General features: G+C 35.5%; 2 protein-coding genes across 5 annotated transcripts in view; both read left to right on the top strand.

Annotated features, from left to right (window-relative positions):
- LOC133879392 (putative disease resistance protein At3g14460) overlaps positions 1–17,240 on the top strand; it is a 154,108-nt gene that overhangs the window by 54,841 nt on the left and 82,027 nt on the right. The window lies entirely within an intron of this gene.
- LOC133879288 (putative disease resistance RPP13-like protein 1) lies at positions 13,148–16,495 on the top strand. The gene has a single exon (XM_062317817.1). The coding sequence runs from the start codon at positions 13,307–13,309 to the stop codon at positions 16,493–16,495; it is 3,189 nt and encodes a 1,062-aa protein (XP_062173801.1). The 5' UTR covers positions 13,148–13,306.

The following is a 17,240-nucleotide window of genomic DNA, read 5'->3' on the forward strand; positions in this document are numbered from 1 at the left end:
TAAAATGTGCATAACTCCCGATTACAAGTGTGACCATCTTTAAAATCACACTAATGTCTACAACAAAATTACAAACATCAAATTCAACCACTTTCAGTTTAACATCAAGTAAGTACCTCTAGGTTGACCATAGCCACTAATGTCCACAACAAAATTACAACACATTAAATTCAACCACTTTCAGTTTAACATCAAGTAAGTACCTCTAGGTTGACCATAGCCACTAAGGTAAAAAACTAAAAGCAAAATGACTACTACTATCACTGCTCAAGACATCTTCCAATTAGATTGATGCAGCTCCAACTCCCGCCTAAGTCTAACATATTGATCATTACATTTTGTTTCAATCAACTGCTCAAGTCTATCAATATCTGCTTGGTATCTATCCTCCATGCGTTTGAAATGTTCCATTAGTTTCACCTCGTATGGCGACATCTTGTTATTAGCCCATGCAAAAAAATCACAATCACCATCTCTCTACATGAAAAAAGGAAGGCAAAAAATTATTGAGCATACGACAAGCGAACAAAGTATAACACAATCTTAATTTCAAAAATGACCTTGTAGTTTTCACACCCATACCACTTCCTAGCGCTATTAGACGTAGTCCAAGCGTACCTTACACGTGCAGGTACTCCACAATAACATAATCGACGTACAGTTGCTGCATCACTATTTGTCGACATTTAGTCGTGCCTACGCAAAAGACATTTTGTACCTCATAACTAATCATCCAACCAACCAAGCATGTCAAACAAGCAAGCATCTCATAACATAATTATTTTGATCTAATCATAATTATCTATCTTCAATGTTTTCAAAACAATGATCAAAGTGATTCCAAGAAACCTTATTCCAAGAAACCTTGATGACCACACCAATTGATCCAATGTGAAACATATGTGACAGAGATTTCCTTAACATAATTCATGATGATTAGTTGTGGATTGTAATGCTCTAACAAAATTGACAATTGAGAATACATGTACTCACTGTCAAACATGGAAATTAAGCAGCAACAATAATTTGAACAAATGGAACAAAAAACAAAATTATTTGAAATAGATTACCACCCATCAACAATAACGACCCAGAGTCTATGACAATCAATCCAACAAGCAAAAATCAACCATAGATTACCGCCCATCAGCAACCATAAATTTCAATACCATAACATGCCCGAAACATCTTCCAATTAATTCAAATGCAACCAGTCAACCATTCCTTAAAAATCAAAACTCAGCTCTCAAAAGTCATTTTGCTATCCCCTAACAGACCATAAATGTGTTAAAAACCCTAAAAACAAAAACCACTTTAATGTATGAAAAAACTGGTATAAAGCCACAATAGGACAATGGCGGCAACTTACAACGGCGGTGCTGGTGTCAACGCAGCTGGGTGTTGGGGAAATTTTCAGAGTGGAAAAATGGCCGAATGACTTCGGGTCCTTGATGCCGAAGCTGTTGATGGCTAGGCAGAAAAGATTTTGGGGTTGGCGACGCCGAAGTTTTTTTCGTCTCCAACAGTGCGACACAAAATCTCTCCCTGGCTTCCAATCGTGACCTGTGTGGAAGGTATACCCAATACTAGTAAAGCTGAAGTAAAGTAAAGAAGAGATGTTGGGCGATTTAAGTTTGGATTCAAACTCTGAGGACAGGGGCATTTTCGGTGGTTTGAGTCCTAAAATATCACATGCCGTGCACGTGATGTGTTTTCCATCCATTCTGACGGGAAGAGCTAATGGAGTGGCCATTTTGGGAGTCGTTGGCAGTTTGGGGGGCCAGAGTCAAAGTGTTGGTAGTTTAGGGGGCTATCCGCAAAACGGGTGGTAATTTGGGGGGCTAAACTATAATTTTTCCTTTTTTTAATTACTTTAAAAAACATATGCTTCTCATAATGCTTAATGGACACATGACACGTTTAGATAGCGTATTGAAAGAATTCTTACTACTTAGTTTGTATGAAATTTATATCTAAACAAATATGCTTCTCAAACGTATTTTTGGTAGTTGCTAGCGGAGATACTCATCGGGACATTGATAGTAGAGGTAGTAATTTGTTTTCGAGTGTTGCTATGCATTTCTTTTTCCAAATTGCCATCTCTCTTTTTTTAAAAGGCAATTATGTCCATGAAATTTCTTTCATTCACATTTTGGGGATAACGGCTTTTCAATTCCTTATCTAACAAAGGTAGTGAACAAAATTGACTCAATCCCAACCTTCAATTTCCTTTGATTTCTTCCATTGCAATTTGCAAAGAAGAGACAAAATGGGTAGGAATGTGAGAATGTATATTGTCTATATTCCCATGATTTAAAATTTTAATAAATAATATGACATTACATACACGTTAATTGCTGTAAAATTTAATATCAATCAAATAATTTTTCTTTATTACATAAAATGAATACCAATATATAAAAAATATATAGAAAATGTATTTAATTCACTCTAACGTCCCAATTGCACAATATAGAGACTTTGGGTTCTATCTTCCTCAACGAAATAGGATGGCACATGAATATTCGTCTTGATAACGAATTTTCAATTCCTTATCTAATAAAGGTAGCGGACTAAATTGACTCAATTCCCGCCTTCATTTCCTTTGATTTCTCTGCTTGTAATTCGCAAAGAAGAGACAACATGGGTAGGGCCATGAGAGTGTATATTGTCTATATTGCCATGATTTAAAATTTTATTAAATAATGGACAAAAATTTCTTACAACCCACGTATAAGATTGACATATGTCCCTTGGCATGTGAGAAACACATGCTATTTAAATAACATGTGAGACACATGTCAATCTTATATGTGGGTTGTAGAAAATTTCTTACAAATTGATTTGTAAAAAATTTCTATCCTTAAATAATATGACCTAACATACACGTTAATTGCTGTAAAATTTATCTCAATCAAATAATTTTTCTTTGTCACGTAAAAGGAATAATTATTAGCCTCTGTTATATGTCCGTTGTGCACTTCTAGATTGTCATCTCTCTTTCACATTTGGCTTTTTCCTTCTTTTTGTTTTTTTCTTTGTTTTTTTGAGTTCATTGGTCCACTCACACTATATATTGTTTCTCATTACAATATCAAAGAAATGTCTCAGTAGTGTAGATAGTCCAGTTCTTTGGTGAAAAGTAAAGACAAAGTATAAACTTGGCCGACTAAATTGACTTTAATTACCCACCTAGGCCACCTTCATTTCCTTTGCATTCTTCAAGAATAGGATTCTCTCAATTTCATTTAATGAAATAGATACTATTCATTTGAAATGAAATGTGAAATTTAAAGTTAATGCATTTAATGATGTATATAAAGCTAATGTTGACACATTTTTTTAAAATTTAAATAATGTGAAATCATGTACTCCATTAGAGGTATCAACTTTAAATCCTGACCATAAAATAAATAGTATCAATTTTATATATACACAATTAAATACATTAACTTTAAATCTTGACCATAAAATAAATAGTATCAATTTTTTTTTAAAATTGAGAGAATCTTATTTCATTCTTCAAACATTGCTGAAGAAGAGACACGTGGGTAGGGCCGTGTGGGTCCATTACATATTTTGCCTTTTCAATTTTCATGAGCACGCATGCAGCCTTGGAGTCCATTGCCTGTTGGCTGTTTCCTATGGCTATATATATCTTCATACGTACCCACTTGTTGAGGTCCCCCCATTTTTAGAGTGCGCGATAGATTTATGCTTAATCTAAGAATGCATGTATTCTTGATGTGTTGATAGCCTCGATATTTTTCTAGAGAAGACATTGTAAACTCATTATCGCTAATAGTGGAAGATTTAACTAGACTAGGTGTCGTAATTTTTCCCTTCGCATTAATGAAGGGTTTTCCACGTAAAAATCTTAATTGTTTTGCTAATTGTGAGTTACTTGATAATTATTTTTTACTGCATTATAGGTGGGTGAGTTTATTTTAGTGCTAGTTTAACTATTTAATTTATAAAAATTAAGAGGGATACATTAATTCTGGTGTGTGTTTGCAATTGGTGTTCACCCAAACAGTAACTAATTCTTAGAATAAAGACTTTTTACTTGAATTACTTGAATGGTTATCCTCTTGTGACCATGATCATTTCTTCATTGTACACAAGATGGGATTTTCTGGATATCAACTACAATTTGCAGGAATTTGGTTCTCCACAAGAGCTTTATTGGTAGTCAATTAATTGATATTTTTGGAAGCTGTCAGTCTGTTAGATGAGAGATCTCGGGACATTGATGAACTATTGCTGATTGTTTTTCATTTCTTTTTTAATTAATAAGGCAGGAATAAACGAGCAGTGTAATTACCTCTTTTGGGCATGACCATTGAGGTTCTTACCTGCTGTGGAATGTTCAGTTTAAGTCATAGCTACTGTCTTAGAAGGCGAGTCTATCACCACAGCTTCACCAAAGCAAATTGGTAAAACTCCTTCTTAGTAGTATCTGGTTCGCGAACTACTACCGCAAGCGGTTTTTTATTTAATACTTGTTCAACTGAGAAATGGTATTTTTCTTTTCTTTCTTTTAATTTGAAAAAAAAAAAAAAAAAAATCCTCATTTGGGATTTATATCAATGCACTATTTAGGGTATTGTATCATGTGCAATATATTTTATTTGGGTTATTTATTTGATAAAATGGACGATCAGATAATTACATTTTTTTTTAAAAAAAAAAAAAAAGAACAAAAATCAGTGACCAGAATGATTGTATTGTATCGTGTGCAATATATTTTATTCGGATTATTTATTTGATAAAATGGACGGTCAAATAATCACAATTTTCTTTTTCTTTCTTTCTTTTTTTTTCAAAAAAAAAAAAGAAAGAAGAAAAATGAGTGACTTGAATGATTGTTGGGTGGCAGAACACCTTTGCCACAAAATAATTAATACATTATTTGACGAAGACTTTGACGTTTTTTTTTTTTCATTTTTTGTGAGTTGACGAAGACTTTGACGTTTCACTTGCACAATAGACTAATAGAGACACTTTCTTTGGGTTCTTCTTCCACAACATACGTAACACAAAATATCCATATTAATTGCTGATAACGACTTTTCACGTCCACTTACACAATTTCCTTACCATGAATTCACGATCACCTTACTCCATTCTTTTTTTTTTTTTTTTTTTTTTTGAAATGAAACATAAAACTTCATTACTGAATATGAGCCTAACTTGGGATTACACTTGACCAAAAGGCCAAAAGAAATACAAGAGAAACTCATACATGCCCGAAGGCAAAATCACTGCCCGTAGGCCATTTGTGACTAGAGATAAAGAAACTCCATCCACTAAGTCAGGAAAAACCTGACTTAAAGCAGCCACCAAAGGCAGACTGTGACAAAGATCAAGAATATACAACAACAGCAGCTACCCAAATAATAAATAAACATTACAAAGAACAGACTTTAAAGCCCCTGTCAAAAACAGGTCTAGCATCCAAGCCAACAAACAGTCCTCATAATGTTTAAAAAATTACATAGGGAAACCATAACAGAAAACACAAGCAAAAATCCAACACAGTGCCGGCAGAGGAGACACAGCCAAGATTCGCCGGAGATGGCGGCGCGTGGCAACACGCGCCATCAACAGAACCGCCCAGCCAAAGAACAACCGCCGTAGACCCCTTCCCCACCATGCAAGACCAGAAAATGGCGGAAACATGGCCGTCACGCGCGTCAAAGAGCAAAGGGCTCTCTGGCGCGTGCAGGCCACACACCAAACTCCGACGACCGGCGTGACCTGTGCGAGCGGCAGCAGGCGCGGACAGCGGCGGAGAACTTGGCTGAGCGGCGCGTGTCTAGCAGAAGTCGGCGGACATGCGTAGATCTGGCGTAGAAAATCTGAAACAAAAACAAAGAAAAAACCGGCCAAAAACACACCGACGACGACCCGGACAAACCGGCCACTCCCCCAACTTGAGCAACTAGAGTTGAACCTTCTGCCTGAACTAAAGAAATAAAAACCACCATAGCCCAAAGGGCTAGGTGAACAACAACCCCAACCGGATCAACCGGAGGAACAAAAGCCCTACAGCTCAAAAGGCTGAGAGGAAACTAAACTCTAAGACATCTAGGAGACACACCACCGGGAGAGGGAGACGTAGAGCCTCCCTCTCCCAGCAAAACCAACTTCAAACTATTTTTACCTTCAGAGGAAAAAAAAAATCGCCTTCTACGAAGGAAAAGATCTTTCTTCTAGAAATTTCATATATTTAGAAGAAATTCAAGTTAATAGTACCTTACTCCATTCTAGTTGTTATATATGTTCATTTATAGTGATATTAACTTAACTAACATAAATATAAGACTTTAAGGTTCAACATTTTCTGGTACATATGCAGAAAATAGGAAAAAAGTAATAATTTATTTAACACAACTATTTAACATGTTCCAATTTATTAGAATTAAACTTTATGAATTTCAGAATTTATTTAACATGTGGGTGGGGTTTATATTGTTGAGTAAAGAAATGTTGTTTAAAACGATCTTAGAAGTTAGAAATGTGGTTTCCGCCAACCCTAGTGTAAAGACCAAGAAAATAAATAGGGAATTTAACATTTAATAAATTATATTTATTTAGTAGGATGAGACTAATACTAAATCCTAAGTAGATAAATTTATATGATTGGAATAAAATGGGTTTAAGACATAGTAATATAATTACAATAATAAATATTACTAATGAGTCATTGGGTAATAAATAACTAATTGTATGGGTAAAATGTAGTTAGATTAAAAAAGAGGCTAGAAATTAATTATCAAGAGATAGAATAAATATTAGGTGGCATTGCAGTAATTTTATAGAAGATGAAACCTTAAAAAAAAAAGGGAATCTATCATGTGTCACTTGTCACATATTGGTTGACTATGGAGGTATCTTATCTCTTGGTTTTGATAAAGGAAAATGATAGATTTACAACATCACCATAACAATTGCACAACACCCCCTCACATGGGGTGAACCTCACACACTGGGCCCCACCCCATGTGAAGGGTTGTTGTGCAGTTGTTGTGGTGGTGTTGTGTAGGAATCAAATCCCTTTGATAAAAGAGATAAAAAAAACAAAATAAAAAATTTGGAAAAGAAAAGAATGGCAAGCCCATTTTCGAAAAAAAAATCCCCCCCCCCCCTTCATTCACGCAAACACATATTCATCTCCCCCTTCATCTTTAGGAAAATGTTAAATTTACAACACTAACACAACAACCACACAACAACCCTTCACATGAGGGTGGGCCCTAGTGTGTGGGATCCATCCTCATGTGAGGGGTTGTTGTGTGATTGTTGTGATGGTGTTGTGTATGAATCAAATCCCTCATCTTTATTTCCTTTCTTCTCCCGACTTTCCTCATTTCTCCTCTCCTCTACCATACACCCACACACCCATGAAAGAGAGGGTTGCCATGTGAAGGAGAGTCGCCGTGGGAGAGGATTACCGGCTGGAAAAGGAAGATCCAGCCATGTTGCAGCCCAAGAAAAAGAGAGAAGAAGAAGAGATAGGAGATCCGGCCATGGGCTTTTGTGGGGGTAAATTTCTAGCCTTTCTTCGTGTTTCTATGTTACCCATTGTTTATTAAGCACGAAAATCATGTGAATAGTTTGAGATTTGTTTAGATTCGGATTTTAGGTTAAAATGGTAATGGGTTTCAGTTTTTAGGAGGTTATTGTAGATTTTTTGGGGTGAAAACCGAATGGGTATTGTTGAGAATTTCTTGGATTTGCTTTATAAACCAAATGGGTTCCATTTGGTTTGATTTAAATTGAAATCGTGGATTTTGCTTTAAGATGGAAATTGAGGGTTCTATGATGAGTTTGGAAAGGGATGGCCGAATGGTGCATATCTTTTGGGGTTTTGGTTTTAGTGATTTTAGCTTGTGTTTAATGCTTTATTGTTGATTGTTGGAATTTTAGATGGATTTCCATGGGATGGACCGAGTGGGTTGTCCTCTTGGGATCTTGGATTTTGGTGTTGGATGTGAAGAAGTCTCGACAGATTTGATGTTGTATTTTTGGAGCTTAGCTTAGTGATTGATAGTTTGAGTTTGAAGAATGTATGGGCTAATTTGGATGGGTGTTTTTGGTGGAACCCAAATCTGGTTTTGGGTTGGTGATTTGATGATGTTGGTTGTTAAGTTAATGGTGGTTTATTTTGGTAGCTCATGGTTAATGCCTTGGGCAGAATTATGAGTGGAGAATAAGAGAAAAGAGCAAAATAAATAATTAGTAAAAATGGGAGAAAATGGAAATAAAGTGTAATAAGGGTCATTAAGTTAATAGTTTAAGTAAGATAAAGGGGCAATAATGATAAACAAGTGAATGGATAGTGTCACAAGTGAATAAATTATAAATGGATATGAAGGAAATACAAGGATTAATGGAGTTAGTCAAATAAACATAAATAGTGAGTTAAATGTTGAAATATAAACATAATTAATATTGGAATAAAGTTCATAAGAACTATGGATTATTAATAAATCAATTATTAGCATAATGTTTAGTTTTGAGTCTAGGTATGTGCCTCAAGTTTTAGTAATGGATATATTATAAATGTGATTATAATCTAGTTTAATATGAGTTATTAAATTAGTATGTTAAATAAGATTAAAGTCTTAAATCTAAATTACTTGGAAAGTTAGAAACTAATAAGAATAAAATATTAGATGTAGTGATTAAGGTTAAAAGAACATAGAGTTGGTATGTCCAATACAATCTTAAGTCAATAAGTATACATAAGTGAGGGAAATACATAATAAGCTCTGGAGTCATTCGGTAAATGTAATTGGATGATTAATGCGTTTACCTATGTAATATGAAACCTCTAAGTGCGTTAGGAGACTATGTTTAACTTAATAAGCCTTCTATGCATATATGTATCTACATATAGATATTGACCGAATACACATAGTTAGCCTAAGTGGATAAGCAAATTATAAGACTTAATTGATAATAATGATAATAAGGTGACTAAATACCTAATTCACCTATCTGTGTACACATGATATTTATGTGTATCAATTGATTAGGTTTAAGTGTTGTATGTGTATGTGTGTGTGTGTGTGTGTGTGTATATATATATTGTTAACTTAGTAAATAAGTAACAAGCCATTAAAGGATTAACGATGATAATGTGACAAAATAATAATAAGTAGGGAAATAAAATAGTAAACGCGACTTAAAAATAATAAACGAAATAATTATGAACCTATAACCAATGGTTAACTTAATGGTAGGCAAGGTACTTAGTTGGCTTTGGAAGCAAGTAAAGCGACGTGTGAGCACGCGGGTAGTTTATGTATCATAAAGTATATGTTCAATAACATAGTTTAACGTCATAAATGTTTGCAAGCACGTGTCGTGATTGGAAACTTCATCGTGTTTTCCAATCTAGAGTTCAAGTAACTAGAACACAGGAGAAATGTTTGAGTCAAGAGTCCAATGCAGCCAAGGTGAGTATTCTACTCACTGAGAAGTATTATTTTCATATATGATGAATTGCAAAATATATATTGTTTTACAAACATAAACCAACTGTATGTTGATTATGAACTGTTTTGGATGATTTGAGTACTTTTGAGTATATTGAAATTATGATGATGTTTTGAAGTATGAATGTGATATGTGGAGTTTAAATGAATGGAGTCACTATATGTTATGGTTGGGAGTTTTGAAAACCGTGATTGTAATGGAAAATGAATATGATTTTAGAGTGTTATGCAAATTGTTTAAGAAATCACATGTAGAATTGTTTATGTTTTTATAAAGAAAGCATGTGTTAAAGGCATGATTTATGAAATGAAATGTATATTGTTTTATGGCATGAGGCATACGCATATGAACGCTAAACATGCATCGAAGTGAGGTTTATAGCCTACGGAAAACTATGCTTGGGGTAACACCCATGATGCTTGGATTAATTTTCATGATGTTTGGGGTAACACCCATGATGCTTGGATTAATTTTCATGATGCTTGGGGTAACACCCATGATGCTTGGGGTAACTCCTATGATGCTTGGATTAATTTCCATGATGCTTGGATTAATTTCCATGATGTGCATTGCATGATCATTTATAGCATGGTTTTGATGAGTGTGATGTTTTTATGTTATGAGTAGTTTTACTAGACGTATTAGTATGCATAAGAGTCTCAATGGGAAAGAACTTGTGTATATTTCTATCGGATGGTTGCATGATTTAAATGCCCTCGTTTTTAAGTCTCACTAAATCAAAAGTAATATAGTAGGTGAGGATGTATGTAGATGTTTCCAACAATGGAACTTCTACGTATAAGCTCAGCTGCGTAGTATGCTTTAAATGCTTTTAATAGTCAATGTTTGCTATATCAGCTATGAGGGTTTTCAAATAAAAGGTTATAAATTAGTGGCTGTTATAGTGTACGCATGACCAGAAAATGAAAGTTGGTTCTTTGCGAAAACTCAGTAAATAGTATACCTCTGAGGTCTTAGTCTATTTATTTATGTTAAGATGGTGAACTCATAATTCTACCTATACGGATGTGGCAAACCCCCACAACCGTATAGATGTTCCTTTGGCTGCAGGTACTCCGGTCGTAGTTGAGGGTCTTGTAGATATGCACTTGCGATATTATGTCCGAAGCTCGCCGCGACGGTCATAATTGTGGGACCACAGTTGTCCACTATCTTATAGGTTTTGTTTATGGCTTGTGACGCTCGTGTCACTTGTTATTGTATAAGCCATTCCTGTTGTTTAAATATTATGTTGATAAGACTTAAACATATAGATGTTAAATGACTCTGTATTGTAAATAATTTGTAATAGATGTATAAGCTGTGTTTTCCACTATTCAGGTTTATGTTTCCGCTGCATAGTTAGTTATATGTTATACTCTGATTTACCAGGTGTATATATTATGAGATATATACCATATGTTGGCTTTGCGACAAATCGTCGTGCCACTGTGAGGACTCGTTTATGTTTGTATAAAAAAATAAAAAATAAAAAATAAAACGGGTCATCACGCCTTGGCCCGCCGAATGGGGGTGGCCGAGCCACGCCCATACCCAAGGGTGGTTTTGGCCACCCCATAGGCCATCGGGGTGGCGAACTACCCCAATTCTGGCCAAATGCGGGTGGTCGACCACCCCCAAATGACCTATACATGGGGTGGCTTCGACCACCCCAAACTTTTCTTTTTTTTCTTTTTTCTTTTTTTATTGATTTTTATTTTTATTTTTTTAAAAAAAAAAAATTGTTTTTTTAGGAATATTTTGAAGAGATTTGCTCTTAAAATTCTACGTGCAACGCAAGTGAGTCTATTTTTATCAAAAAAAAAAAAGATGAACTTAAGTAGTGGATTGGCAACATTAAAAAAATTTAAAATTTGGTTGGAATATATTGCAAATTTTTTTCAATTTGGAGGTAAAATTGAAAAAGAGATGAAACATTCAAGAGTAAAGTGTATTTTTTTCTTAAATGATGTAACAACGATAACATATACACGGTTAATTAAATCTGTAAAATTTAAATGAAGGTCGGCCATTTTATTTTATGAAATGAATGGCATCACTAGCTGGTTGACTCCAAGTCAACTTTCAAGTTTTCTCTGTGAAATAATGGTGTGGAAAAATCAGTTCCCTTGTGTCCTTTTTCTTTGATCAATTTGATTCAATCACATGGTGTGGATTCCATCGCACTTAATTGGCCGAATTCATTCGACCAATGGAATCCAAAACTCACTAATTAATATCCACAAAAGACTAGTGCTTTTCAGAGCATTACAAACAATTTCTCTGTAACTCATTTCTTTTCCCACCTATAGAAAAAATGTACAAAAAACACAAAAAATTACTTGCAGTAAATATTTTATCAGTTTCCTAAACATTAAGAATGTTATAGTTCTACCAAATGTGTAGAAAACCAAATGAGCTTCCCTATCCATTATTTTAATACAAAATATTTTTCTTTCCTCTCTCATCTCTCGTCTTTTTGCATTTTATTGGGAATTGTGGTGAAACTTTGTGAAAAATGTGAAGATATGTACAAGCTTATATTTGTAAAGAAAGAATATTTAATTGATATAAAGAATGATAAGGGAAGCTATTGTAGGGTATATTTAGATATAAAAGCAAAAAGTAGTTTTGTTCCATAAATTAAAAAAAAATAAAAATAAAAATAAAAATAAATAAGGAGCTGCTGTGAATGCTCTTATGGGATGTGGTCCTTCTTCTTAGGCATGTGTTTCCCAGGTCCCATGTTAGGGATCCTCATTTAGAACTTTTTCTTAATTATTTATCCTATAAATGATTAAAAATCAACTCAAATTTCTCAAATAATTCATTTTTTGAAATAAAGTCAGAATATATGTGTGTAGAGAGGCAGTGTAGCCTTTCAAAGATTAATTAAAACCCGACTGATAATAGCAAGCAATATTCATCAACTAGGCTCAATCCTAACCTCAATCTTTCTTCAATTGATCATCTTAATCAATTTAAATAAACCAAAATTAACATCATCACAATAAGGAATAAGTTTGAAAAACATATTCAACATATAAATTCACTTCAACGAAAAATCATAAAATTGGAGTAGCTAATAAGTTTGCATCTAAAATCGTACAAAATAGATTTTTTTTTTTTTTTTTTTCATAATATGACATAACGTACACATTAATTGCTGTAAAATTTAATCTCAAACAAATAATTTTTTTTTTTATCACGTAAAATGAATACAATATATGAGAGAAGTGTAGAAAATATTTTTAATTCACTTTGACGTCCCAATTGCACAATAAAGAGACTTTGGGTTCTTCTTCCACGAAATATATACGATGGCACATGAATATTCATCCTCATAACGACTTTTCAATTCCTTATCTAATAAAGGTAGCGGACTAAATTAACTCGATCCCCACCTTCATTTCCTTTGGTGTCTTCCATTGCAATTTGCAACATTTCCTTTGGTGTCTTCCGTTGCAATTTGCAAAGAAGACAAAATAGATAGGACCGTGAGATATTTTTAAATTGACATCAATCACCCACATTCATTTCCTTTGATTTAATTTCTTTCAACATTCAAAGAAGAAACACGTGGGTAGGGCCATGTGCGTCCATTACTTGTTTTGCTTTTTCATTAGCATGCGCCATGCAGCCTGTGAGGTCATTGCCCGTTAGCTGTTTCCTATATATATACATGTTCTTCGGTGTTTGTAAAAAGCTATAGACACCTTGCATTCCAGTCTCATTTTGCTCTGCCCTTTGCAATCATCTTCCTTCGTTTCCTTTGATCATTTCCAAACAGGATAACAACATGGCTGAAATTGCAATTGCAGCTGCAGGCATGTTTATCTCTCCCATTGTCCAAGTGTTTTTTGAAAGAATGGCGTCTGGCGACTTCATTGACTTATTTCGAGGACAAAAACTCGATGGCGGGCTCTTAACGAGGTTGAAAATAAAATTGCTGTCCGTGAATGCAGTGCTTAAGGATGCGGAGGACAAGCAATTTACAAGGCCTGATGTGAAAGTGTGGGTTGATGCTGTCTATAATGCTGTCTATGATGCTGAGCAAGTCTTGGACGAGATTTCTACCAAAGCCCAGCAACGCAAGTTGGATGCTGAATTTGAAAACTTTGGAAGTAAGGTACGTAACTCCATCTCTAGATCTACTTCTCGTTTTGTCAAGAAGGTAGAAAAACAGATAGAAGAGCTACTTGGCACACTAGATTTTCTAGTAGATCAAAAGGAGAATTTAGGTTTGAGAGAAGGTACTGTTGGAGGGAATCCATCAGAAAGACTACCCACCACTTCTTTGGTTGATGAATCTCGTATTTTTGGTAGAGACGATGATAAAGAGGCAATAATTAACTCGATGCTCTTAGATAGTGCAAGTGGCGATGAGACGGGCCCGGGTGTGATTGCCATAGTCGGCATGGGGGGAATTGGTAAAACCACCCTTGCTCAGCTTGTTTACAACGATGACATGCTGAAGGAGCATTTTGAGTATAAAGCATGGGTTTGTGTTTCAGATCCATTTAATGTGGTCATGGTCATGAGAACAATTATAGAGGGAGTAACTGGATCACCTTGTGATATTAAGGATAATTTAGATCAGCTTCAAAATGATCTTAAGGATAGATTGACAGGAAAGAAATTCCTAGTTGTTTTAGACGATGTTTGGGAGAAGAATGATGCCAAATGGGAGGTCTTACGTAATGCTCTTAAATTTGGGGCACAAGGAAGTAAGGTTATTGTAACGACACGCGATCATGAGGTGGCAAGAATCATGCACGGTAGATATCATCCTATAACGGATTTATCAAAAAATGATTGTTTGTCACTACTTGCAAAATATGCATTAATCCCGAATGGTAACTTTAATGCATATCCACAACTTAAAAAAAAGGGAAGCCAAATCATAGAAAAGTGCAAAGGCTTACCTTTAGCAATCAGGGCAATTGGGGGTGTTTTGCGGTCTAATTTATGTGTTGATGAATGGGATAAGATATTGAGAAGTGAATTATGGGATTCACCAATTACACATACAGACATCCTTCCTGCTCTAATTTTAAGTTATAAATATCTTTCGCCACCTATAAGGCGATGCTTTGCATATTGCTCCATATTTCCAAAGGATTATGCTTTCCAAAAAGATGAATTAGTCTTATTATGGATGGCAGAAGGTTTTTTGCCGCAACCTCAAAACAAAATAATGGAAGAAGAAGGTGATGATTACTTCCTTGCTCTTGTATCGAGATCATTGTTCCAACAATCCAAGAGCAATAAGTATGATGATGATAAATATGTAATGCATGATCTTGTCAGCGATTTGACAAAGTTTATCTCTAAAGAGTACACTTTATGCCACAAAGATGACTATTCTCGTGAAATTCTAAGCAAGACTTGTCATTTCTCGTTCCCTTCCAAAAATTTTGATATTAAGAAGTTAAAGACCTATCACGAATCTATGAGGTTGCGCACTATCATAGGTTTAAATAGATTCTCAATTGATGATATCGGATCTGGACTCAAATTTTTATTACCGCTGATAAGATGCTTACGAGTCCTTATTCTATCTTATGGGGCGATAAGTGAGTTGCCAGACTCAATTGGTAAATTTAAACATTTACGTTATTTGAGCCTTCGTAACTCTTGGATTAAAAGGTTGCCTCATTCCATATGTAAATTGTGCAATTTGCAAATATTGAATTTATCGTATTGTGAACGTCTTGCAGCCTTGCCAAGAGATATGCATAAACTCATTAATTTGCGTCATCTTGATATTGTTGGAACTGAGATAATGGAGATGCCGATAAATCTGGGTAAACTAAAATGTCTCCAGACATTATCTACATTTATCGTTAGCAATAGTGGATGTGGCATTGAAGAGCTAGGGAAACTTACAAATCTTCGGGGATCACTTTCTGTTTTGAATCTCCAAAATATTGAATCTCCAACGGATGCTGAGGGCAGAAACTTGAGGGATTTGAAGTACCTTAAGAATTTGGTATTGGAGTGGAAAGGTGATACTTATGCTTCGGAAACGGAAAGTCATAAAATCGTACTTGATAGTCTCCAGCCGTATACAAACTTGGAAAGCCTCACTATCGAAGGCTATGGGGGTATAAGTTTTCCAGACTGGGTTGGGGATGCCTCATTCTCTAATATAACATCTCTTCGTCTACAAAACTGTAACTTTTGTTGTAGATTACCACCAATTGGGCAACTACCCTCTTTGCAGGACCTTTGGATTGGTAGGTTGGTTAGAGTTGTTACAATAGATTGTCAGTTTTTTGGCAATGTATCTCCTTCAATGAAGCCATTTGGAGCCTTGAAATCTCTATGGTTTTCTGATATGTTGGAGTGGAAGGAATGGTCTCCTTTTGAGGCTGAAAACGAAGGTCGAGCTTTTCCTTCTTTAGCTGAACTGTCCATTTATAACTGTCCCCAGCTGGTGGCTTCAATCCCTAGGACTTCTTCTCTACGTAAACTGACGTTTACAAATTGCAATACGGTTCTATTAAACGAATCCTTGATTGGAATACAGGAGCTTAGCATCAACAGCTGTTGGAAGTTAGAGCTCCCAAACATTGACGTTGAAAAATTGACGTTGGACGATTGTGGTTTTCTCAAGTCCTTTCCATTGTTCCCAAAGCTTCGTCATCTGGAAATCTTGGATTGTAAGGATATAGAATCTCTTACAGTTGGAGACCAACATGAACAAGATTTACTCCTCTCGCGGATAGAAATCAATGGGTGCCCTAATTTTGCATATTTTCCACATGGAGGATTGCGGGCCCCTAACCTTAAACATTTTACGATCAAACATTGTAGGAGTCTTCGGTCACTACCTGACAACATGCAAATACTTCTTCCCTCTCTTGAGATATTGGACATGGAAGATTGTCCACAAGTTGAGTCGTTTCCTGAAGGGGGCTTGCCTTCCAATTTGAATGAAATTATCATCAGTCAGTGCCCTAATTTTGCATATTTTCCAAAATGAGGATTGCGTGCCCCCAACCTTAGAAAGTTTCAGATCGAGGAATGTAGGAGTCTTCGGTCACTACCTGAAAAGATGCACATACTTCTTCCCTCTCTTGAGACATTGTATATCAATGATTGTCCACAAGTTGAGTCTTTTCCTGAAGGGGGCTTGCCTTCCAATTTGAATGAAATTTCCATCTTCGATTGTGACAAACTCTTTGTGAGCCGGTTGGGGTGGGGTTTGCAAACTCTCCCGTGTGTTAGAAGATTCTCAATCAGTGGCAAATCTGAAGATGTGGAGTCCTTTCCAGATGAGGGGTTGCTGCCGGCCAGTCTTACCTATCTTCTCATCAGGAAGTTTCCAAATTTGAAATATTTGAACAAAGGGCTTCAACACTTCACTGCTCTTGAAGATTTGGTGATCGACAACTGCCCTAAGTTCGAGTGCATGTCAGAAGATGGGCTGCCTGCCTCCCTTTCTACTCTAAGGATCGACGGTTGTCCTTTGTTGAAGAAAGATAGGGAAAGGAAAGGAGAAGAATGGGGCAAGATTGCTCACGTCCCCAACAAATATATTGGTTTCAACAGACGGATTGAATGAGCTAAGAGTCCAGCAAGAGTCACCACTTTATTTTAGAGTCAGGTACTTTCCTTTTTTAGCCAGCTAATATTTATCAATATAATTTATCATTTCTATTTTATTTTTTCTTAGCCACTATCTCTGATGAAACAGAGTGCTTTGCCCTCAGGTTTATTCTTCCTTT

This window comes from Alnus glutinosa, chromosome 10 (assembly GCF_958979055.1).
Source record: "Alnus glutinosa chromosome 10, dhAlnGlut1.1, whole genome shotgun sequence".
In the NCBI taxonomy this organism is placed as follows: domain Eukaryota; kingdom Viridiplantae; phylum Streptophyta; class Magnoliopsida; order Fagales; family Betulaceae; genus Alnus; species Alnus glutinosa.

Excerpts from the sequence above, each read along its gene's own strand:
- LOC133879288 (XM_062317817.1), top strand. The coding sequence starts at position 13,307 with ATGGCTGAAATTGCAATTGCAGCTGCAGGCATGTTTATCTCTCCCATT.